General features: G+C 34.9%; 1 protein-coding gene across 14 annotated transcripts in view; it reads right to left on the minus strand.

Annotated features, from left to right (window-relative positions):
• The window catches only part of PICALM (phosphatidylinositol binding clathrin assembly protein), a 100,693-nt gene that overhangs the window by 51,807 nt on the left and 24,173 nt on the right, over positions 1-24,713 (minus strand). For all 14 annotated transcript variants that reach the window (XM_060605433.3, XM_060605428.3, XM_060605429.3 and 11 more), the window contains exons 2-5: positions 15,336-15,478; positions 11,916-11,991; positions 8,752-8,854; positions 2,080-2,173 (exon numbers count right to left, since the gene is read on the minus strand). In XM_060605433.3, coding sequence (XP_060461416.3) covers positions 2,080-2,173; positions 8,752-8,854; positions 11,916-11,991; positions 15,336-15,478 — 416 coding nt within the window. The remainder of the gene's footprint in view (positions 1-2,079; positions 2,174-8,751; positions 8,855-11,915; positions 11,992-15,335; positions 15,479-24,713) is intronic.

Consider the following 24,713-nt stretch of genomic DNA (forward strand, 5'->3'; position numbering starts at 1 on the left):
GCAATTGCACTACTAGGCATTTATCCACGGGATACAGGTGTGCTGTTTCGAAGGGACACATGCACCCCCATGTTTATAGCAGCACTATCGACAATAGCCAAAGTATGGAAAGAGCCCAAATGACCATCGACGGATGAATGGATAAAGAAGATGTGGTATATATATACAATGGAGTATTACTCGGCAATCAAAAAGAATGAAATCTTGCCATTTGAAACTACCTGGATGGAACTGGAAGGTATTATTCTAAGTGAAATTAGTCAGAGAAAGATAAAAATCATCTGACTTCACTCATATGAGGACTTGAAGACCAAAAAAGATGAACATAAGGGAAGGGAAACAAAAATAATGTAAAAACAGGGAGGGGGACAAACAGAAGAGACTCATAAATATGGAGAACAAACTGAGGGTTACTGAAGGGCTTGTGGGAGGAGGGATGGTCTAAATGGGTAAGGGGCATTAAGGAATCTACTCCTGAAATCATTGTTGCACTATCTGCTAACTCATTTGGATGTAAATTTTAAAAAATAAAAAATAAAAAAAAAATTTTTTAAGTTTATGTTCTTTGATCCACCAAATTCTTTTTCTAGGCATTAAACTTATGGAATCAGGTTTATAAGTATGTAGATACACACATTAACACACACAGTATTTAGTGTATCCCTCATGTTTTTTTCCCATTCATTTTCTGTATTGAAAAAAATCAGAAAAATTCTAAATCTCTGTCAATAGGAAGATTGTTACATACAGTGAAGGACAACACAGACCATGAAAACACATAATTTTATAAAGCATTCACAAAATACTAAGTGAAAAAAGTTTCATGGTTGAATCCTCTAATAAAAACCAAAATGAAGCATAATAGTTACATTAATCCCCTACATCCTCCACACTAGGGATCCACAACTGTTTTTTGTAAAGGGCCTGAATCTGAGTACTTTAAACTCTGCAGGCCTGATAGTCTCCATCACAACAACTCAAATCTGGTTATTACATCAAAAAAGCATCCATAGACAATACCAGTGAGCCCCGCTGTAGTCTAACAATACTATTGTAGAAACTGAATTGAAATTCCAAGTAATTTTCACCTGTCAAAAATATTTTTTTATTGTTCCAACCATAAAAAAAAATATAAAAATCATTCTTAGCTCACAAGCCATACAAAAACAGGCAGCAGGCCATAGTTTGATACAATCTGTCCTAGATGGAAGCATCTACAGAATTCATTCACTGAATGTTTCCTGAACATACACTCTATGTGCCACATATGCCTTGACAATGGAGACACAGTAGAGAAAAAGCAGACCTGGTCCCTGCCCTCAGGAAGTTAAAGACTACCAATTAATAGCAGAAATAAAAGAAAAAAATCTATTTCATCATGAAATTGTCAGTTTCATTCACTAACTTGCACTTATAAGCTCTAAAATAAAATATCTAAAGATAGATGCCTCCAAAAAGAACAAACTTGAAAATGCTAACACTTAACATATTAATAATATGTTAACAAATTACATGTTAACATATTAACAATAACATATTAACAAACGACAAAGCTGGCAACCTAGTTTAAAAAATGATCATTAAAACAAAAATTCCAAGGAACACATTGCTCTTTGACAACAACTATATATATAACAAGCTGTTGTAAGTGTATTTGAACTTCACTGTATTTGTTAACTGTCATATTCTGAGTTCTACGATATAGAGAAAAGTGAAATATTAAGTGGTTTATTCATAAAGAAAATCTTTACACATTTTTAAAATCTAAAAACCTTTATCAAAATACATTTTCAGATCAATCGCTTCATCTCTCCCTCACTTTCTTTAGCTTGGTATACCCTATAATTCTAGAGCTAGAGAAACACTACCAAAGAAATTAGAGTAAATCTTTAAAAATCATATAAATACCAAGTGATCCGATTTGGGACCACGTTTATAGAAAATCCTTAGCCAAACAAGATATTAGTATGAAAAAACTAGGGTCGATGGAAACTTGAGAATAAAGACTCTGACCAATTCTAATAATACATATTTTTTAAATCTTAAATTTTTATAAAGTCATTTGTGTATTCAACTTACATTAAAATCAAGAAGGGCATCCATCTGATTTTGAATAATTGGTACAGTTTTAAGTAGTTTTTCTGTGTTCATTGTTCTCATCACACCATCAGCCCTATTTTAGAAAAAAAAAGAACAAACTGAATTTGTTATTAAATCTATATTTTAAGCTCTCATTTGGTTCCCTATTTAAAGAAAGAACAAGTTGCTATGAAACATCACATGTTTTTAAGTCATTATTGAACCTGAAACCTCCAGCAAAAGACATACAGGAAAAACAAAAACAGGAAACACTGTTATGTCCAACATTGAGGAGCTTAAAAAAAAAAATAAAAAAGGTGTAAAAATATGAGACATAAAAGCATACATTAGAGTCAGGTTTATTGCGTATTTTTCACATGAGGAAACCATCTGATCCTCACACTACTCATATGTAAAGGGCAGTTCTACAATTTTTTTAATTGGAAAAAAAGAAATCATTTGCCTCAAATCACTAAACAGGACATGATGAGCCAGCAACTAAACTCAAGTCTTGGTAAGCACTGCTTTATTTAAGGTATTTTATTCATGACTCAAACAGCAAGACTTGTAAGCCAGAATATTATAACTAAAATTGTTTTATTACAAAATAAAGTCCAATTTTACCAAATCATTTTTAATCCAGCCATTAAAATATGTGATACTTAAGACGAATGTTTTTTAATAAAGTATTCTGTTAAAAGTCCCAAAATAGATTTCTTTAAATATTATTGCTTTGGGGCGCCTGTGTAGCTCAGTCGGTTGATCACCTGACTTCGACTCAGGTCATGATCTCACGGCTCATGGGTTCTAGCCCCTGTCTCGGGCTCTGTGCTAACAGCTCAGAGCATGGAACCTGCTTCAGATTCTGTGTCTCCCTCTCTTTCTGCCCTTCCCCTGCCCACACTCTCTCTCTCTCTCTCTCTCAAAAATAAAATAAAACATTTTTTAAAATTTAAAAAATAATAATAAATAAATTTTGCTTTAGGTATTTCTAAAAATAGATACAAGAAATATTAACAGTACCAATATAAAGAATTTTACAACAGTGGTACCAAAAACACTAGATAAGAGGTACCTGGGGCTAAAGTACACAGTGACCATCAGGCTCCATACTAAGGGCTTGATGTATGTTTTTCAAATCCTTACAAAAATTATATAGATAGACTTCTCCCATTTTGTAGATGATCAAGTTCTATGATCAGTGAGATTATATGACTGTCTAAAGTCAGAGAACTACTGGGTGGCAGGGTCATTATGTAAATCCAGATGTAATAGACTCTAAAAGAGTGCTGTTAATAACCCTTTGTGAGAGTAACCATCACTTCTTAAAAGTGTGTAGGCTTTCCCTAATTTACAAATGACCTACTTACTTATAAATAGCCACTCTACTCTGAGCCACTACCCCTTCAATCATAACCCCAGATACCAGAAAAACAATTAAGCTATGAAAATCAACAATAGTGTTTTGCAAGACAAAATCACGTTTAAAGAACAAACACTGGACTGCCTTAGGTAGGCAACCATTATCAGCCTTAGTCCAACATTTCTCTCCAATAAGAAGTGTTAACCCATGGATGCCTGTTTCCCCTCCAAGTACTATACTCCACTGGTTGGTACTAGCTAATGCAGTTTGGCATAAGGACACCACTTGCTCTTCACAACCATTTTTTCGTTCTCATACACCTCACTCTAATTTGATCAGTCTCCTTTTAGTCTCCCTCCTCTCCTTGCTGAAGTTATTTTTGACCTGCTGGTCATTTCCTCTTTACCACAGAAGACCTGAATACTGGCTCAATTTTTCTTGGTTGATTTCAACATCTACATGGACAACCAATGCAAAATTTTAATCTCAAAGTTCCTTGACTAAAGATCCTATTCCTATGGTCAGATCATGACCTCACTGTCCCCAGAAACCACATTACCCCTACCCCACCACCAATATGAAAAAAGATAAAATTTATACATCTTATCCTATGACAATAACCTCCCAGCTGCCTTGGTCAAGTACCACCAAGGCAAAACTATTTGATTTCATCATAAACTTGAATGTTTCAACTTCTACCACTATCCTTCACATTTTTACTTCCTTCATCTAGCTTAGAATTCCACAGATCATTATTGTGATAATTACCTTCCAAATACACTCAACTCTCTTATACCTCTCTTCTTCCCTTGCAGTCACTTGGTAAATTCATAATCCTGGCTAAGCAGCTAAGTGCTGGTAAAGAAAACCACACAACAGAGCAAACTGGTAAAACTCTAAATTTCATTATCATCAACCTCAAATGGGCACTCGGCACTGCCAGCAATCCTCTTAGCCTTCTTCAGTAAATTCCTCCAAGTACTTTGAAATCTGATTCTCCCACCCTTTCTTCCCTGCCTCCCCACACCCACACACAAACTCTCAGCTCATAACTCCCAAATATTTCATTCAAAAACAGAAGATGACAAAAAGAGGTTGTCTAGTCAACTCGCCAACAAAACTACATCTATCTGGTCTGGTCCAATTCAATGGTGGAAATCTCTCTTTCTATGAAATATAAATACCATTCACAGAGGTCCTCTGGATCCCACTCTGTCACAGTCCTTTGGTTGTCTTCTTTTTCTCTAACACAGCACTGTCCAACTATCTGCAATGGTGTAAATATTCAATATGTGCACGATTCAATACGGTAGCCACTAGCCACATGCAGCTATTGAGTATCCAAAATATGGCTGATCCAATTGAAGAAATGAATTTTGTATTTTATTTCACTTTAATCAATTTAAATTTAACTAGCCACATTGGCAAATAGCTACCATATTGGACAGTGCAGCTCATTAACCTCTTCTTTTAAACTAGACCATTCCCATGAACATGCCGGCAAAGTCTCTATTATCACCATTCTTTAAACATACACACTCCACTAAACCCATATGCCCATTCACCTACCGTTTATCTCACAAAGTCAAATACACTTCTCAAAAAGAGTTCCATGCTCATTTTTCATTCATTATTCAGTTCATCTCAAAATCGGCCCCTCTCCTACCACTCCAGTTAAACAGCTCTATTTTAGGTCATGTAGAAATTCTATGTTGCTTCTCCAATGGGTACTTGTCTAACCTTATCTGACTAGACTTCTCACAGTATTTTCTTCACTATCACTTTTTCAGTTTCTTTTCTTGGCTCCTCATCCTCTGTTCATCCTCTAAAATAAATATTGTATACCTCAAGTGTTCCTGGGCTCTCTCTTCTCATTCTGTACTTACCCCCAAGATGATCTGTTATTTTCAAGACAGAAACCACCAAGATGCCAATAATGTACTTATACTCCTAAACGAAAACTTTTAAGTTCCAAGTTAGTATGTCCAATTGTCTACTTGATACCTCACCTTGTATAAATCACAGGCATGACAAAACTGGTATTTCCAAAACTAAATCTTTAATTTTTTGCCATTATGCCCAACACTACCCCAATCTAAAATCTTCCCAGTGAAAGGTGCCCATCTCCCCAGTGACTTACACCAGAAGCCATGGGGACAATTTTGATTCCCCTCTGTCACTAGCCTCCACAACATTTCTTTCCAAAGAACTTCAAATTTCTCAATTAAGATAAATCTTAACAGTTACCAAATACTTTTATCAGACTTCAAAACTCAATTCACAAACCCAAATGCTTCAACATGATTTGCACCAAATACATGACAATTCATATTCCAAGAAGAACACAAGTTTTATGACTTCTTAAATACATTTTAATTCAATTCAGACACTTGCTTCTCAAATATAAAAGCAAGAGATTAAAGGCTGACTATCCATGTCCTTATTTACAGAAAATAACTGGATTATTCTCTGTTTTGCTTGTTACGTAACAGTATCTTGATACTTTGAACCAAACCAATTTAGATTTCAAGATAATTCAACTTAATACTATGAAAAAATGGAATGTTAAACAAAAAGAAAATATAGGGACTGATGTTTAACAATCAACTGGAAAGATAAATCCATAGGCAACTTATTGGATTCATTTTTCATAAAGCCATTTAATAAACTATTTACAAACTGAATTAGTTCTTTTTTCAAGAACTGTTAATCACCTAATATAGTAGTTTAGACTGTACAAAGTCCTGAAGATACAAATGTGAGTAATGCTATGTTGACCTTGTGGAAGTGACAGTGCTATGTAAAATCTAACAGCAGAAATAAGGTTTCCTCTGGGGAGCCTGGGTGGCTCAGTCAGTTCAGCATCCAACTCTTGATTTTGGCTCAGGTCATGATCTCAAAGTTCATGCATTTAAGCCCCTCACTGGGGTCCATGCTGACAGTGTGAAGCCTGCTTGGGATTCTCTCTCTCCCACTCTCTCTCTGCCTCTCCACCATATGCATGCATTCTTTCTCTCAAAATAAATTAAAAAATATATATATACAAATATATAAAAGGATGGTCAGAAAGATGCACTGCTTTTATAAGATAAAAACTGAGAGTAAATCAAATGTACATCTAGAAGAGAATCCCATAGCCATCCAAAAGAATGAGATCTGAGTACAAACTGAAAATATCTAAAATACACAAGAGAGAAGGAAAGCAGTCTTCAAATAATGTAATTCAATTGTCGTGTGATTTTCTATGGGTCTTCCTACATATATTTATTTCTATTTACACACAGAAAGCGGGTTACATACACTAAAATGTTAACATTTCTTACAAATTTCCTACAAGTTACAACATAGGTTGCTATGCTGCCTCAGTTTTTAAAGTGTATTAGTTTTGTAAACATAAAAAATTATTACCCTAATAAATACAACTTTACTATTTACTACAAAACTCCTCTCCAAAACTGAAACAGTTCACTGAGGTTCTAGCCACGATATAATAAATTTTAAGTGCTGCCACATTCTCAACTTACATCCCATGTCCTATATTTTTTCTTTAATACAATGATATATATGTGTGTATATACACATACACACACACACACACACACACACACACACACACACACACATATACACACATACACGTATCTGTGTGTATGTATCAATTTTGTGCTTCTTGGTTCACTCAATTATGGCTCCTTGATTCACTTTCCCTATCCTCTAAGAGTAATTTCCTCTACGTCAATATTAAATATATTGTGCATTATCAAGGGGTGTTCTCAGCTCTGTTAAATACAGAAATGCAGGGGAACCTAGTGGCTCAGTTGGCTAAGTGTCCCACTCTTGATTTGGCTCAGGTTGTGATCTCAAAGTTCAAGGGTTCAAGCCCCATGCTGGGCTCCATGCTGACAGCACAGAGCCTGCTTGGGATTTTCTCTCTCCCTCTCTCTCTGCTCCTCCCCTGCTCTCTCTTTCAAAATAAACTTAAAAAAAAAAAAGAAAGAAGGAAATGCAACAACTCCCCTCAATCACAAAACTAGTCCTTCAAAGATTAGCTTTACTGAACACACTTTACACTGAAGTGTTAATATAAGCCCAAGTGGAAAATGGTTCACTGGACAGAATACTGGAATTAAGAACCAGACTTCTAAGATGAACTCCTCTATTATCATCTCACAAATGACAGAGTATTTAAATATATGAAACAAAATCTGTGGAATTTAGTTTTGGTAAGTTCCAAACTAATCACCTCCTGATTACTTTGGAATAGTGACACAGAACATTTAGGTTCAATTTTTAAAATGCTTAAATTAACTAAGGGGTTACTTCTATTTTTGTATTAAATTTTCCATTGCAGTCTAGTAATTTAACATTTCAAGAGACCTACTCATTCATTCATTCATTCATTCATTCATTCATTCATCCTTTTAGAGAGAGAGCATGTGCAAGTGGGGGACAGGTGCTTGGCATGGAGCCTGATATGGGGCTCAATCCAATGACCCCCCCTGGGATCATGACCTCCAGTGAAATCAGGAGTTGCATACTCAACCAACTGAGCCACCCAGGTGGCCCCTTAAAAGAACAATTTAAAGAAACATTAATTGTTTAGATGGAAGCAGGGAAATTCAGAAAGGCATTCACAAAAATATTTCTGCAGAAGCCAGATTCCCCTTAGGGCAGTCTTTCAGACCTACAAGGGTTACCAGTGCCCCTTAAGAATGTCTTTAGTGGCTTTATCCAAGGTCTTCTCATATATCCTAAGAAAAATCTGTATACCAGGCTATATCAGGTAGTGATCCACATTAGAACAAGGATGGTACAACTTGAATATATTTTACTAGGTGAGAAAAGCCAAACTCAAAAGGCCATATAACATATGATTTCATTTATCTAAAATATTCAGAATAAGCAAATCCATAGAATCAGAAAGTATATTTGTAGTCGTCAGGGTCTGGAGAAAGGGGGAAATGGGAAGTGATTGCTAATGGGTATGAGGTTTCTCATAGGAATGATAAAATATTCTGGGATACTTATGCTGCACACAACTTTGTAAATATATGAAAACCCACTTAATTATACACTTTAAAAGGGTGAATTTTATGTTTTGTGAATTGTATCTCAATAAAGCTATTACAAAGTTTGAAAGAGCTTTTAAAAATCCTAGCACAAAGCATATGATATACTTCAAATAAAAAATAAAATTCTTATTTTAAACTGGCCTGAAATCATAATTCATAATCTATTAATTTCTATGGTTCACATTTTAAAATATTTGAATCCATTAGATATCAAAAAAAAGGGAAAGCTTAACTCACCCTCTTTTCACTTTTGTGAAATCAAATGCAACTTGTCTGTATGAAACTGCTTTTTCATTAAGATATCTACTATACCGCCTAATAAATGTAGACATGTCATATCCTGTAAGAAAAAAAATAGAAAATGTTTTCACAAATTATTAAAATCCCACTTTGCTTAGAAAACCAACTCATTTCATCCAAAGGCCATAATATCTTGCTATCCCAACTCAATCTAGTGATGTAAATTAAGTGACTAATAATGAATAGCATCACATTAAAAACTCTAACACTTCACATGTTTTAAGTCAGGTATGTCATAGGTGGTTTTGAAAAATCTTCCCCTTTAAAATTTCACTAACATAATATTTTTATTATACTTCTGATCAACATTCCTATAGGAATTGGAAAACCATGTTCTCTTAAATACTTCTTGATAACTTCATAACTCAAACTGAACATCCTATGGAACCATAAGCCCCTCTCTTCAAATCAGTAAGCAATTTTATAATTTTCATACTTAAGAAATCTTCAGTTATATATTATTTGGAAAAACCAAACTTATGTGTGCCAACCTTATAAAAAGTACAAAAATTACTATATAGTATGACGAGAGAAATGGCAATACCTAAGTTTAAGGCATAATAAGAAAGAACTATATGATGTTTTCAGTAAAACTTGAAGATTTTCTTTCATCATAATCATGAGATTTGAAAACTTCAGCAACATAAAACTTAATCAATGTTATTAAAATAACAACTTTTATTTTAGTTACTGCCTGGCTTAGGTAAGTTTACAAATTTTTGCTGCTAATTACGAACCAGGTCCATCTTATTTTAGCTCATCTTCACCAACAAATTTCACTTTATTTGATGATCTCTACTACTTTAAAAAGACAAAACAATAACAACAAAAATGTCAAATAACTGAATTTAACATCATTACCAATTCATTTATTCAGCACATATTTCTTGAGCCCTACTAAGTGCCACTGGAGAAAAATGAACAAAATAGAAAAAAACATTATCACCCTCATGTATGCTCATAAGTACTACTGTATTTTATAAGGTGTTACATACTCACATTCCTCAGCTCTTTAGTTTATATTGTTCCCTCTCATCAACTTTATTCAATCCTCCTGCTGGGAGAAATACCTACCATCCTTCAGTCTCTGACACTTTCCCTGAACTCTGTGTTTCCACATTATTCTTACTTCATGTACAGTTCCTAGCTATATGATGTACATAATGTCTAATGCACTAGACTAGAAGCTTATTTGTATTTATATATATACCCAGTATATATATTATAAAATATAATGAAATATACCAGACTCCACCCAGCAAATTATATGAGCAACCAGAACTGCCAAAACCACTGAATTACATACTTTTAATTACTGTTTGTTTTATCTTTATAATCTCTTCAGAATGAGCTTTAAGCAAAAGGCCTAAAAAATGTTCTCTACATAAAAGGAATAAAAATCCTAAAATATTATTACCAGAAATGCTTAATTTCCATCTTAAGTGGAAAATCAGTAGCTAATAAGACACCAAAAACTCCATTTGCATATATGCATATACTCTGTTTTAGAGTAGTGGTTTGCAAATTATTGTCCACTGACTCTTAAAGTTGAAATAAACAGAAATAAAAAGATAAGCAAGTAGCATTTCTTCCACATCCCGGAAAACAGATCAGCTCCAGTTTTATCTGTTATATATTTCTGGTTGCTATTTAAGGTTTTATTTGAAAAAGTGATTCCACTGCTTAATTTTTTTTTTAACTACTTGGAGCACTACATCTTTGTCAAAATAAAATCAATCTTACAACAGTTCTATATACAGATTACTGGCCTTCCCAAATCTCTGGAAGATAGGGTATTTGATTCATTCTAATTAATACTTTCATCTTCCAAAAGTGAACAAGTATTGAACCGGACAGCTCCCAACCCAAACAATGTTAGCCACTAAATTCCACTGATGTTACCTCCACAAAAGCCACAATTCAGGTCATTAACTTTCTACTAGATGACGAAAACGTTCTACTAGATGACCAAAAAATGACCAGAACAGTCTCAATGTCTTCAAGACTTTATCACTGTAATCAAACTTGTACTTAGGTATGGCACTCTCACACAGTCCTTCTCCCCTTCTCCCTCTACTCAAAAACATGATGGTTTCTCACTGCATTATAAAATCCCAACTCTATCAAAATTTTCTGTGTCTGATTTTGGCCCCAAACAGCTCTAGAGGGCTATCTGCCACTACCTTTTCTCCAATATTATCATCCATACATTCTATTCATATTGATTTGCTCTATAAATCTTAAATATCCCATGCTCTTTCATGTGTACTTTTGCTTAAGCCAACCCATGTTCTCATCTAGCTTTCAAAGCCCAGCAGAAAAATCTCCCTTCTCCAAAAACATTTCCCAGATTGAGCCCTACTATTGAATATTCCCAAATCAGTTAGTATGTTCTTTGTGATGTTATTCCTAGAGCTGGCATTGTATAATGTTAAAGACCTAGTTCAGGAACTAAGTATGACAGATCCCAGTAAGACAGAATGTGCATGGAGTACCAATGTAGCAATCTCAAGTTACTGAATTAAAAGCAAAATAAATAACAGGTCTGAGTATCAATGAGCAATTCATCTGAACAATACACCATACTTACTTTTGCTACTAAAATGTATGATATTCACAACTAAATTTCTTGGAATAAAGCATAAAATGGTAACAATAACAATGAAAGCTCATACTTACATGGATGGTGATTCCTGTGTACCAGACACTACTGTAAGCACTTTATAATTATTAACTAGGTTAAGCCTCATGACAACCCTACAGGGTAGGTGCTACCATTATTCCTGACTTTACAGATGCAGAGAGGTGAAGTAACTTGCTCAAGTTCATGCAGCTGGTAAGTGGTAGAGATGGTACTGAAACAAGGCAGTTTAATTCGAGTCCATGCTCTGAAAGCTCTACCCTATTTTATTTCCTAGAGTTCTAAGTGTCAAACACTGAAATCAATCTTAATCTTCACATTAAAACACAGTTTTTTCTTCCCCTACACCTTTTACTGAAATATGAAGTTCCTCCACAACACATGTTCTAAAAGACAGAGTTCAACTCTACAGTAATCATCATACAGGGTTGATTTTCTATAATGAGTAAGGTGTCTTTACCTTGCAATCCACTTTTATCCAAAAAATTGCTTAAGTTAAACAATGTGTTTCTTGAAGCCAAATACTGAATAAAACGCTGGAAAACAAACAAACAATTATGTCAAATTAAGATAATGCCATCTAACAAAGTCTAATTTGAGAATGTGGGGGGTGGTTGTGTTTAATACATTCCATTAAGCTTATCTAGCTTAAATTTCTCATTCTCAGTCCTGTTAACTAGTTACTAAACCTAGAAACATAATCCATATTTTTCACTAGCATACAGGAATTGATTAAAGCCTAATACCCATGGCTTCAGTATCAGCGTCTAAAAGGAAGTAGGAACTTTTAACCTAGAACCAGTAATTTTGGCTTTACTGCAGCATATTAGGGCTACAGCTAGTCACACTCAAGTGGAATCTTTATACAGCTACCTAGTGACCCAAATTTTTATGACCTTTTTAAAAACAAAATTATAATCATACAAGAAAACAGTATTACAGATATCCTCCCTTACCCACTGTCCAGATTAAACACACTGCCATATTTACTTCAGATTTTCTTAGAGAAACAAAACATTAAAAACTCTATTGAAGACACACACCTTCAATCTCATTTCCTTCCCTCTTCAAAGGCAATAATTTTCTAAAGTAGGTTTATATCATTCCCACACACATTTTTATAATTTTTCTATATATATATCCTATAAACTGTACATAATTTTTTCTATTTTAAATTTACAGAAAAATCATACTGTATTCTTTTCCAAAGTGCTTTTTAACAACTTTTTCCCAAGAAAAAGTATTTAATTAATATACGTAGAACCAGTTAATTCATTTTAAATGATGTTCTAGCATTTCAAAGGCCAGTATATCATTACGTATCCATTTCTTATCCAGTTCTTTCCAATTTCACTATTATTAACCATGTTTCATGGACATCTTTGTACTTGGTCTCCATGTGCAAACATACAAAAGTTTCTCATGATATAAACTTAGGCTTGAATTTTTGGGTCAGCATGTATGCAAAAGTTCATCTTCTCAAAATACTGTCAAAATTCTCTCCAAAGTTCTTACCACAGAACACAACCTTAACTTCCCTTTACATACAACCTCTAAAATAGAGCTAATTCCTTTCAATTTCACTTCCCCTTAAGATTTCATTTTTTTTTTTAATACATGCAGAGGGTTACTATCAATTAGGATATACACCAGCACTCCTCTAATTCAATCTTGTTTCATCTGCGTTCACCCCAACTACCAAGCCAGGATTTTGAAAAACAATTTATAAATCAAATACTGATGTTTCATCACTTATCCTAAAACAACTGGTTTCAAAAAGGTGTTAAAATATCCTAAGACAGTATTAGACCCCATGATTTTCATAACCTGTGATAATTCATTGTTGTGGGAAACCCATCCTGTGCATTGTAATGTTTAAAAGCATTCCTGGCCTCTCTACCTACAGATGCCAATAGCAACCCCATCATTTGCAACAAATGTCCCCTAGCAGGGGCAGGACAGATCACTCTCCTCCTTGCCCTATGGTATTCTCATCACCACAACAGAGTAAAATCCTATGCATACTCTCTCACAGACTACTAAACCTGCCAATAAGAAGAGTATCGAATTTGTCTTAGCTGTTTAAGGGAAATAAACATGAGTTTATCTAAAAACCACAATGAAATACTATCTTTCTCCTCTTATTAGTCAACTGTAAGGAACCGCTGTCAACTTTCTGTTTCCTTACTTTTATCAAAGTTTTGTGTCTAGTATTATCACCTTATTCATAGTCCTGGAAAGCCATGACTAATAGTCTTCCTCTTTATCTGGCATTCTAATTGGTTATACTCGTGGCTTTTTCTTTTTAAAGGATAAACTACATTTTCTTTAAAAAAGGTGAAAAATGATATATAAGCCTGAAATTCTTCACAGTAAATAATCATGATCTTAAGTAAACACAATCCCAATAAAAGCAGAAAACTGTTATCATAGTTAAGATAAAAAAATGCTTCAAGTTATGCTAAAGTTAGTATATATAAACATTCCTATTGACTCCATACACTGGTTACAATAAATCAGAAAACTGAGTCATGTCTGTTGACTGAGACATCATATTTCAGGTAACTTCTGGGAATAACTTTTAAAACTTAAACACTACAAATAAAGTCATCCAATGTGATGCTGCTGTAACAGTGAATAATCAGAAAGCTAAATTTCTAGGAAAGGGAAAGTTAAGAAAATTATGGAATATATGATCCATTAAATTGTCACTAAAGATAATAAATACAAAAAAAAAACAAACACAGAACATGGAAATGCTTATGGTGTGACATGATATAAAAAAGCTAAATATAATAGTTTGTCTAAATTATGGTTATAGCTATTAAAAACAAGGACCAGAAGAGAACACCACAATGTGCATGTAGTAAGATCTGTTGCAATGATCAAGTTGAAGGTAAACTCTGGCTTTAATTCTAAACTAATTTAATGATTCTCTATTGGTATCTTCCCAAAATGACAGAAAAGCCTTAGCACTGAAAGCCCCAAATGAGTAACGTGATGGATGTCAGAAAGTCATTATGCTCAAAAGTCTAATACCAACACCTGAAGTCTCTCCCCATCTCTCAACAATTGGTGGGCTGCATTTTTCTAAGGTGCACACTAAGTATAGATTTATCTAGTTGCATTCAAGTATTCTTGTAACACAATAAAAAAATCAGCCACTAGCCTATCATGGAAAACAAGATGATTCTCTCCAAACATTAAAATACAAAAGCTTATGCATCTTTTTGTTACCCTTTAGGGCAATGAAGACTTCAGTGAAGGTTTAAGACACCTTTCTGCTTAAGAAGGCACTCTTTAGACTCTTAAACACAGAGGAACAAACTGAGGGTGGATGGGGGAGAGGGGAAAATGGGTGATGGGCACCTAAGGAGGGCACTTGGGATGAGCACTGGGGGTTGAATGGAAGCCAATCTGACAATAAATTATATTTATAAATAAAAAAGGGCACTCTTTAATCAGTCCCTCTCAGCAAATGCCATCTTAGTGCTCAATGTAACAGCTTTGAACTAGACAAAGCGGTTCCAAAGACAACTATATAAAATCAGGGAGAAATCTGATTGGCCATAATAAAGCACACAGATATAGACAAACATACAGTCTATGCACAAGGCCTGCAAAACCTAGTGCTGCTTACGGAATCTACCTCTAGACATTAATCCCTATTTCTTGATCCCATTATTCAAAATGCTCTGGGCTTTGACCCATTATCCTTCCTCAAATTGTAGAAGCTACAATTTTATTTCTGCCTAGCCCCCTTGCCCTTTTTACCTATATAATTTGGTTGCTAAAGCCATTCCTGAAGTTTCCATGAGAGAAGCAAGCTGAATAATCAGTCATCACACCAGTATGCTTGTTAATCAAAAATTTGGCTTACCTCATTTCCATACACCATCAAATGATGAGTTGTAATGAGAGATTTGAAGACCACGACCCAACTACTATTAGTAGTTCTTTCAAATAAACTGTCTGCCAACTGTGGGATGTTCACATTCATCTCATTTGTGCACTGAATTAAGTCTGCAATTAAAAAAAAAAAAAGACTTACTCTGCAGCTTTAATTTATTATTAATGTCGGATGTGCATGCTAACAGGTGAAAAATCTAACAGTGGAGCAACAATAGATAGTTTGGAGAAGTTATTAAAAATCTCTTAGGAGAATAATTGAGACCACTATAATCCACCTGAGAAGTAACACTGATTAGGAAGGATAATATTAATTACAAAGGATTAGGAAGAATAATATTGATTAGAAGGATATTGATTAGGATCATATAAAGGATCAATACCATTAAGTAAATCAAATTTCCTCAGAATAATTCACCCTCAACTATTTTATTGATCTCAAAAAGAACTATTTTAAGGCCCTGTAGAACTTTCAGTTCTCTTATTACTCATAAACCCTCAGAACTACAATGTTAGTATTATTCATCCCTACCATTCAAAAAAACACAAACAAACAGACATATAGAAGCATGAACAAACTGAAGGTCAAATGACCTTTATTAATATTCTCCCTAGAATGTTGTGTTTGTACTATAAGGAAGATAGAGCAGATATGTGGTCTGTGAGTGGGTAGGATCTCGGTTTATATAAAATTTTCATTCTTCTCACCCTTCAGTTTTACCATTAGCTCAGTCATCAGCTGATATCAACTAGCTAACTCTAACAAAACTGGAAATGAACTGAAGCTTCTTGTTGCATACATGTCCAAGAAGAAATGATCCAAGAACTCTATTTGCTATTACTCTGAAAACAGCTAAAACAATCTAAGTTCCAATTTTATATTTCAAGTGGGAGAGCATAACTATAAAATGGTTTAATATACAATTGTTTCAGCCCCGAAACTGGGGGGGGGGGAGGGGGAGGCAACTCTTAATAACCTCAGAGTTTTACCTCCAATCTACTTAAGGGATATTATTGGCAAATTCAGTGAAGAAAATATAAAATACAATCCAATTGAGAGAATAGAAAGGAAGAAATGAGTTGTTTCACTTGTAAAGTAACATATAAAAAATGTATAAATATCTCAGCTATAACTGTGGTAAAGGGAAAGAAACTAAAGTTATTCATGACTCATAAGTAGTTTGTCCATTTTTAATCTTCAGCACATAATGATTAAATAAAAATTCAAGTGACCTAGCTTGGCCTTGATCACTAGCAAGAAACACTAATGTAACTATGACCATTTTATCTGCTTACAATCTTTTAAAAACATTTCTTCTTATAGGTCCAATTATTATACAAAGTAACATTTGATAACAAATGAATTTTAGATAAGCAGTCACCCTAGCCAACAAAGCTTAAAGAACAAAGCACAAAACAGTCCAACAGAGTGCCCATGGAACAGAAGAATGACACAAGGCTTTCACAATTCATACTTGCAACAAAAATTAAACAGTACTTTCACAATTTGGTGTGTATGGTTCAGTTTCTGATAGTAAAAAAACACAATTTGATCTCTGCCTTCTCTGAATTTTCTTGAACAGTACTTCATACCTGTCATACAGCACTAAATATATCACATACACCTTATTCCCAAAGTTAAGCTTTCTCTGCCTCTCAAAAAATAATGAGGGCAAGGCATATATATCTGTCTTGCTCCTTTTGAATCCTTTAGAACCTGAAGCTCATTGATCAAGGTCTGAACCCAATTATAAGGAGTTATCTTAATTTTTTTCCTCCATTTATCTTGATATATCTGTATTTTTTCTTTTTTAATGTTTTATTTTTGAGAGAGAGAGAGACAGAACATGAGTGGGAGGGGCAGAGAGAGGGAGACACAGAATCTGAAGCAGGCTCCAGGCTCTGAGCTGTCAGCACAGAGCCCGATGTGGGGCTCAAACCCACGAACAGTAAGATCATGATCTGAACTAAAGTTGGCCACTTAACCAACTGAACCACCCAGGCACCCCAGATATATCTATATTTTTCTATACCCTTCCAGAAACTATCTTGATAAGCTATTCAATTCTTAAACATGTTTACTTCCCCATGATGGTATCATTTTATACACCTCAGAATCTTTTTTAGCTTTCAAAACTGAACTTGTCACAAAATTTGTCACAATACTACCCCAAAAGTGCTCCTACCTGTGTGTTTATATACACTCCCTACAGCCCATCAATAACTAAGTCTCCTAAATCTCCAGCCATTGTACTTGTTCCTCTCCATTACACTGTCATTGCCAAAGCCAGAATTCAAGTCCTATTTATTTCCTAACCAGGAGGTACCACCACTCCTGAAAGTATTCAGAAATTGGGGAGGGGGATTAACACACAGAGTTTTTACTGGCATTTAATATCAAGTGGGAAACTAACCATCCTGCAATGCACAATCAGCACTTCATAATTTAAAACTACTCTACCCATCGGGGTACCTGGCTGGCTCAATAGATAGAGCACGTGACTCTTGATCTCAGTGTCATGAGCCCAGGCCCCAAGTTGGGCACAGAACCTACTTAAAAAAAATTTTTTTTTAAATAAATAAAACTGCTCCACCCAAAATTGTCCCCACTGAGAAATGTTGGACTGACTGGCTGCTTCACTTCTGATTTGGGGTCTCACTCACCTCACACCCCTAAACAGTCTCTAAACTGACCAAAGAAAGATCTACAACACAACACTGTCACTGCCTAACCTCAGTGAGGTCCCTACTACTTACAGGACGGCACACATTCTGTCCTCGTCAATATCCTCCCTTCTTGACTTTTGGCTTCCAAAACAGAACCACTCTCCAGTTTTCCCTGATGTACCTTGCTGTTTCACACCTGAATCTTTTCATTCTTACTCATTCTTCGAAATGAGTCAAGTGTTCCCTTTCACATTCTAAAGTACTCGCCAGTCACTAAAGCTGACACATAATCCTACACTACAGAATTATTCCATACTATAATTATCTACTTACAAATGATTTTCTTCTAACTAGTTTGAAAGACCTTAAAAGGAGGCTCCAAACATTTTTGTTAGCAATTTCCATACTCTTCATCACAGAGGTAAGTAAAATGCTACATTAGTCAGAAAGAGCCTGATCTGGGGCGCCTGGGTGACTTACTCAGTTGAGTGTCCGACTTTAGCTCAGGTCATGATCTCACAATTCATGAATTTGAGCCCCATATTGGGTACCACAATGACACTGCAAAGCCTGCTTGGGATTCTCTCTCTCTCTCTGCCCCTCTCCCTCCCTCAAAATAAACTTTTTTTTTTTTTTTTTAGAGTCTGATCTTAAATGAAGCAAAAAGTAGATTTTAGTTTCAACAACTAGAGGATTTTACATATATTAGAATTTATACATTTTACCAGTGCTATGTAATCCCTCTGTGACCAGCTCTCTCCTCTGTATAACTTTGCTTCAGTTACACTGACGTCTCCTTTGCAGTGCCTCCCAAAGGCCAAATACTCTTACCACAGGTGCTCAGGACCTGCTGTTCTTACTACCTAGAATACACTTCTCCCAGATATCTACACTTCTTGCTCCCACATTTTATTCCTATAGATCTTTGCTCAAATGTCACCTTATCAGATAACTCTTCTGAATAATTATACAAAATTACAAAGCCTCAGGGCACTCTTCTACCTCCAAACCATCACTATCCACCCCCTTAACTCTTGTTTTGTCTCCAGAGCACTTACCACCTAATTCATCTTACTGTATTTAATGTTTTTCTCTCTCAATCAAAATCTAAGTTCCAGGGGTGCCTGGGTGGCTCAGTCAGCTAAGCGTCTGACTCTTGATCTCAGCCCAGGTCATGATCTCACAGTTCGTGAGTTCACAAGCCCCACATTGGGCTCTGCGCTGTCAGCTATCTATTGCTTGGGATTCTCTCTCTTCCTCTCTGCCTCTCCTCCATTCTCTCTCTTTCTCAAAAAAATATAAACATTAAAATAAGTAAATAAAATCTTAGAGCTCTTAAAAAAAAAAAATCTAAGTTCCATGTGGGCAGGGCTCTGTTTTGTTCTCTGCTATATCCCTTAAGGTCCAGAATAGTGCCTCATGTATAGTGGTCACTCATACTTTTTGATTCATTTTAATAAGCATATTATTATAAGCATACACAGCCTTAGCATGACTTTTTTTTAAAGGCATCCAAAATGGTATTTTTTACATAGACTAAAACCAACAATTTCAGACTATCTGCACAATCTGCTATTCCCAAAAGAATAAAGAACCTGAGCCCATTACATGTGGAAATTTTCAAATTTCAAATTTAAGAGTATCTAACAAATAAAGGTTATTATTTGCTTATGAAAACAATACTTTAGAAATTTCTACACTTTAGAAATGACCACATAAAAACTGAAGGATAACTCCAGAAACTAAAATATAGCACTTCACATGAAACGGGAAAAAGAAATAAGCATTCATGTAGAGATTAGGAACCCAGAGTAGAGCAAATGCAAAACCAAAGTTATATAAATACTGCTGAGAAAAAATACTGAATCATTACACCAACTCTACAGACTATACTTCCCCCATAGTATTTTAAGCAGTACTCCAGGCAGTAATTTTTCCTCCGCACAATGTTTCTACTACAACAATAACCTGAAAATGCTTCCAAGTCTGAGCTCTAACAACTCAGGAAAAAAATGTTTTCCCACTTCTGACTAACCAAAAGCAAATAATTCCAAATAAGAATCATGCATATTATGGGAATCTTGACAGCTACTGCTTTCCCTATTCTCAATTCAGAAGACTTCAGTTCTTAAAAACCACAAACTTGGTATTAAATTTCCCTTACCAATCGAAAGGGTTCCAAAATAGAAACACATCTTATATTTTCTTTTAGTTATTTCCCTTAAGAATATAAAAACTAAATACCTTCTTGAATTTTACATTATAAATAATTCATAAACCTCACACTCAAAAAAATTACTACATGGGATACAGGATCTATGCTTTAGGTACAGAAGAGAATTTTCAAGAGGATTTCTAGTATTTAAGGTCAAGAAGAAAATAGGCCTACTAAGGAAATGAAGAGCATTTTTCCAGAGACAGTGGAAAAAACCAATTCCTACTATACAAACAAAATACTCTCCCTTTTACTATTTAATATGCCCTTCCAATGTCTGTGGCAGGTAGACATTAATTGTATCAACACAGGCAAGACTTGCCCAAAGGTTAGGTCACACGAGCTCACTACAAAGTAGTAACAAATTTAGGATCAGAATTAAATTTTGTAAAAGATAAGGTGTTTAGAAACATATATACCAAGTGAATATCCAAATAGCCAATCTAGTGCAAGTACTAAACTTCTAATCAATTTAAAACGAAAATAGTAAAAAAAAAAAAGTAATGAAATGCAGAACAGTATTTTTGTATTCAGAGGAAAATGTTCAGCAAAATATCAAAAATTTAGTAGTAACCAATTACCAAATGGCTTCATTAATGTTACAGCCATATTCCTAGTGCAGGCCACTAGCCTATACACATCTCCCAAGGCAAAGTTCACTAACTTTAGAAACTTAAGCCACTTAGAGTTCACTTTCACAACTCAGGCAAACACCATCAGCAGAATGTATAGGGTCTCAAGTTCCCAACTGTACAGGCATTCACTAGGCTATATCAAAACTATGCTGATACCCAAGTAGATTTTTTTAATAAATAAACTTGGCCAAAAATAATAGTAAAAAACAAACAAAAAAACCTACAATGTATCATAATCACTCAGCCAAATGCTACTATCTCTTTCAAAATGATCACTCTGAAACCTACTGGTTTTTTTGGTGTGTATGTGTATCTACCTCGTAAATTTTGAGGATTAGTTAATGCTACTGGAACTACAAAGGAAATGCTCAACAAATACTGGTAATTAAGTACTACTATATAACATATAATATACCTATGTCACATACATTAATAAACATCTGTAGTTTAAACAATTCAAAATTTCTATGTGTTTTATATCAATTACATTTTCCTACTGTTAACCCCCCTTCACCCATTTCTCCCACCCTCATTCCCCACCTCTTGCAACCACCAATCTGTTTCCTGTATCTATGAACTTTTTTTAGATTCCTCAAATAAGAGAGAGAACATAGTATGTGTCTTTCTGTCTGACTTATTTCACTTAGCATAATGCCTTGGAGGTCCATCCATGATGCTGCAAATGGCAAGATACCATTCTTTTCATGGCTGAATAATATTCCACTGTGCATATACCACAATCTCCTTATACATTCATCCATCAATGGACACTTAGGATGTTTCCATATCTTGGCTATCATACATAATACTGCAATGAACATGAGGGTACATGTATCTTTTCAAGTCAATGTTTCCATTTTCTTCAGATAAATACACCAAAATGGAAATGCTGGATCATATAGTTCTATTTTCAATTTGATGAACCTCCATGTTTTCCACAGTAGGTACACCAATTTACAGTCTCACTAACTGTGCACAAGAACTCCCTCTTCTCTACATCCTTGCCAACACTTGGTATTTGTCTTTTTGATAAAGGCCCCTTTCCCAGGAGTGAGGTGATAACTCACTGTGGTTTTGATTTGTATTTCCCTGATGATTAATGATGTTTAGCATCTCTTTACATTCCTGTTGGCTATCTGTATGTTTTCTTTGAAAAAAATGTCTATTCAGATCCTCAGCCACTTTTTAATTGAATTGTTTGGTTTTTGGTTTTGACTTGTATGTGTTATTTACCTGTTAGCCCCTTATCAGATATGACTTGCAAATATTTTCTCCCATTCAGTACATTGCCTTTTGGTTTTGTTGACCGTTTCCTTTGTAGTGCAAAAGCTTTTTTAGTATTATGCAGTCCCACCTATTTTTGCTTTTGTTGCTTCTGCTTTGTGTGTCAGATTCAAAAAGTCATCACCAAAACCTATGTCAGGGAGTTTACCACCTCTTTTCTTCTAGGAGTTTTGTGATTCCAGGTCTTACATTCAGGTCTTTAATCCACTTTTTTTTTTTTTTTTTAAATTTTTTTTAATGTTTATTTTTGTCAGAGAGAGAGAGAGACAAAGCATGAGTGGGGGAGGGGCAGAGAGAGAGGGAGACACAGAATCCAAAGCAGGCTCCAGGCTCTGAGCTGTCAGCACAGAGCCCAATGTGGGGCTCGAACTCACAGACCGGGAGATCATGACCTGAGCAGAAGTCAGACGCTCAACTGACTGAGCCACCCAGGCGCCCCAATCCACTTTTTATTTAATTTGTGTATGGTTAAGACAGTGGTCAAGTTTCTTTCTTTTGCATGTAGCAGCCCAGGTTTCCCAGCACCATTTGATGAAGAAACTATTCTTTCCCTAATGTGTATTCTTGGCTCCTTTGTCATAAGTTAATTGATCATATATGCATGCATTTATTTGTAGGCTCTCTATTCTGTTCCATTGATCTATATGCCTACTTTTATGACAATACCATACTGTTTTAACTGTTTCAAACATTTTTATTTTTTAAATGTTTATTTATTTTGAGAGAAAGAGAGTGGGGAAGGGGCAGAGAGAGGGAGAGAGAGAATCCCAAGCAGGCTCTGCACTGTCAGCATAGAGCCCAATGCAGGGCTCGATCCCACAAACTGTGAGATCATGACCTGAGCTGAAATCAAGAGTTAGACCCTTAACTGTTAGAGCCACCCAAGCACCCCAATACCATACTGCTTTAATTACTATAGCTTTGTAATATAGTTTAAAATCAGGGAGGGTGTGTGATGCCTGCAGCTTTGTTCTTCTTTCTCAAGACTGCTTTGGCTATTTGTGTGTGGTGGTTGTTTTTGTGTAGTTTCATACAAATTTAAGAATTATTCTATTTCTTTGAAAAAATGGCATTGGAATTTTGATAGGAATTGCGCTGAATCTGTAGATTGCTGTGGGTACTAGGGATATTTTAACAATATTAATTCTTCCAATCCATGAACGCAGAGTATCTTCACATATGTGTTTTCCTCAATTCCTTTCATTAAGCCCTGTAGTTTTCAATACAGGCCTTTCACTTCCTTTAAGTTTATTCCTAGGTATTTTTCTTCTTTTTTGATTCAATTGTAAATGGGATTGTTTTATTTCCCTAATTCATTATTAGTACACAGAAATGCAACAAAATTTTGTGTATTTTTTATCCGAACACTTTACTGAATTTGTTTATTAGTTCTAACAGTTTTTTTGATGAAGTCTTGAGGGTTTTCTATATAATATCATGTCATCTGCAAACAGTGACAGTTTAACTTTTTCCTTTCCAACATGGATTGCCTTTAATTTCTTTTTCCTGCCTAGTTGCTCTGGGTAGGATTTCCAGTACTATGTTGAATAGAAGTGGCAAAGAGTGGACATTCTTGTCTTGTTCTTTCTTGATTTTAGAGGAAAGACTTTGAGCTTTTTACTGTTGAATAGGATGTTCGCTGTGGGCTTATGATACTTTTTGCAACTGCCTTCAGAATCAATTTCAATAACATGACCAATTTCTTCAGTCATCTGGAAAATTGGAGATACACTGAATCTGGAAGGCAAATTCAGTAAATCATCAAATGTTGCTTCATTGATCAGATCTTCGACATCTTTCCTGGGTAGGGGTACAAATAGGTAGGAACAAATATTCACCAAGAAACAGTAACAAAAATAGCCAAGAAACAGTAGCAGACAAATTTCTGAACTTGTGCTTTTTAAAAATACCAGCAACATTATTCTCATTTAGCAAAAACCTGAAAATATTTCTAAAACATGCTAGTTGAAATCAGACTTAAGCCCAAAGAATTATACACAGAGGCACATCTGCCCTTGTCATAAGCATCAAAAGTGTGAGAATTGGAATGCATGGTTTTATACCTTATTCCACTCAATTTTTTGTGTAAGGGTAACAAATTAAGATGTAACTTACCATTTTATCTTTATAGTTTGCGGGTACTCTGTGTGAAACACAATGCTACACTTTTGCATAATTCCCATTAGAACTAATTCAGAAATAGGGTCTTCATAGATTAACTTATGCCTTAAGAAAAAAAAAATCTAACCAACTTATTAATTTGATGTGAAGATAAAAAACTGGGGAAAGACTTACATACTATAGAATTCAGTACAAGTAGCAAAGATTGAGTTAATTTGAAAAGAGGATAGAAGGGTGCATTTCAAAGTATTAATAAGGAATAAAGATGTCCGAATGGCTTTGATAAAAGTGCTATGAAGTTAAAGGAACTAAGTTACAATGTAAGAGGACATGTTCAATAATGGAGGAAATAGTTCATTACATGACAGTGGTCTGACAATGAAATACTATGAGGCCAACAAACACAGGGCAAAAAAAGCTGACAAGG

The sequence above is a fragment of the Panthera onca genome, chromosome D1, assembly GCF_046562875.1.
Source record: "Panthera onca isolate mPanOnc1 chromosome D1, mPanOnc1 haplotype 2, whole genome shotgun sequence".
In the NCBI taxonomy this organism is placed as follows: domain Eukaryota; kingdom Metazoa; phylum Chordata; class Mammalia; order Carnivora; family Felidae; genus Panthera; species Panthera onca.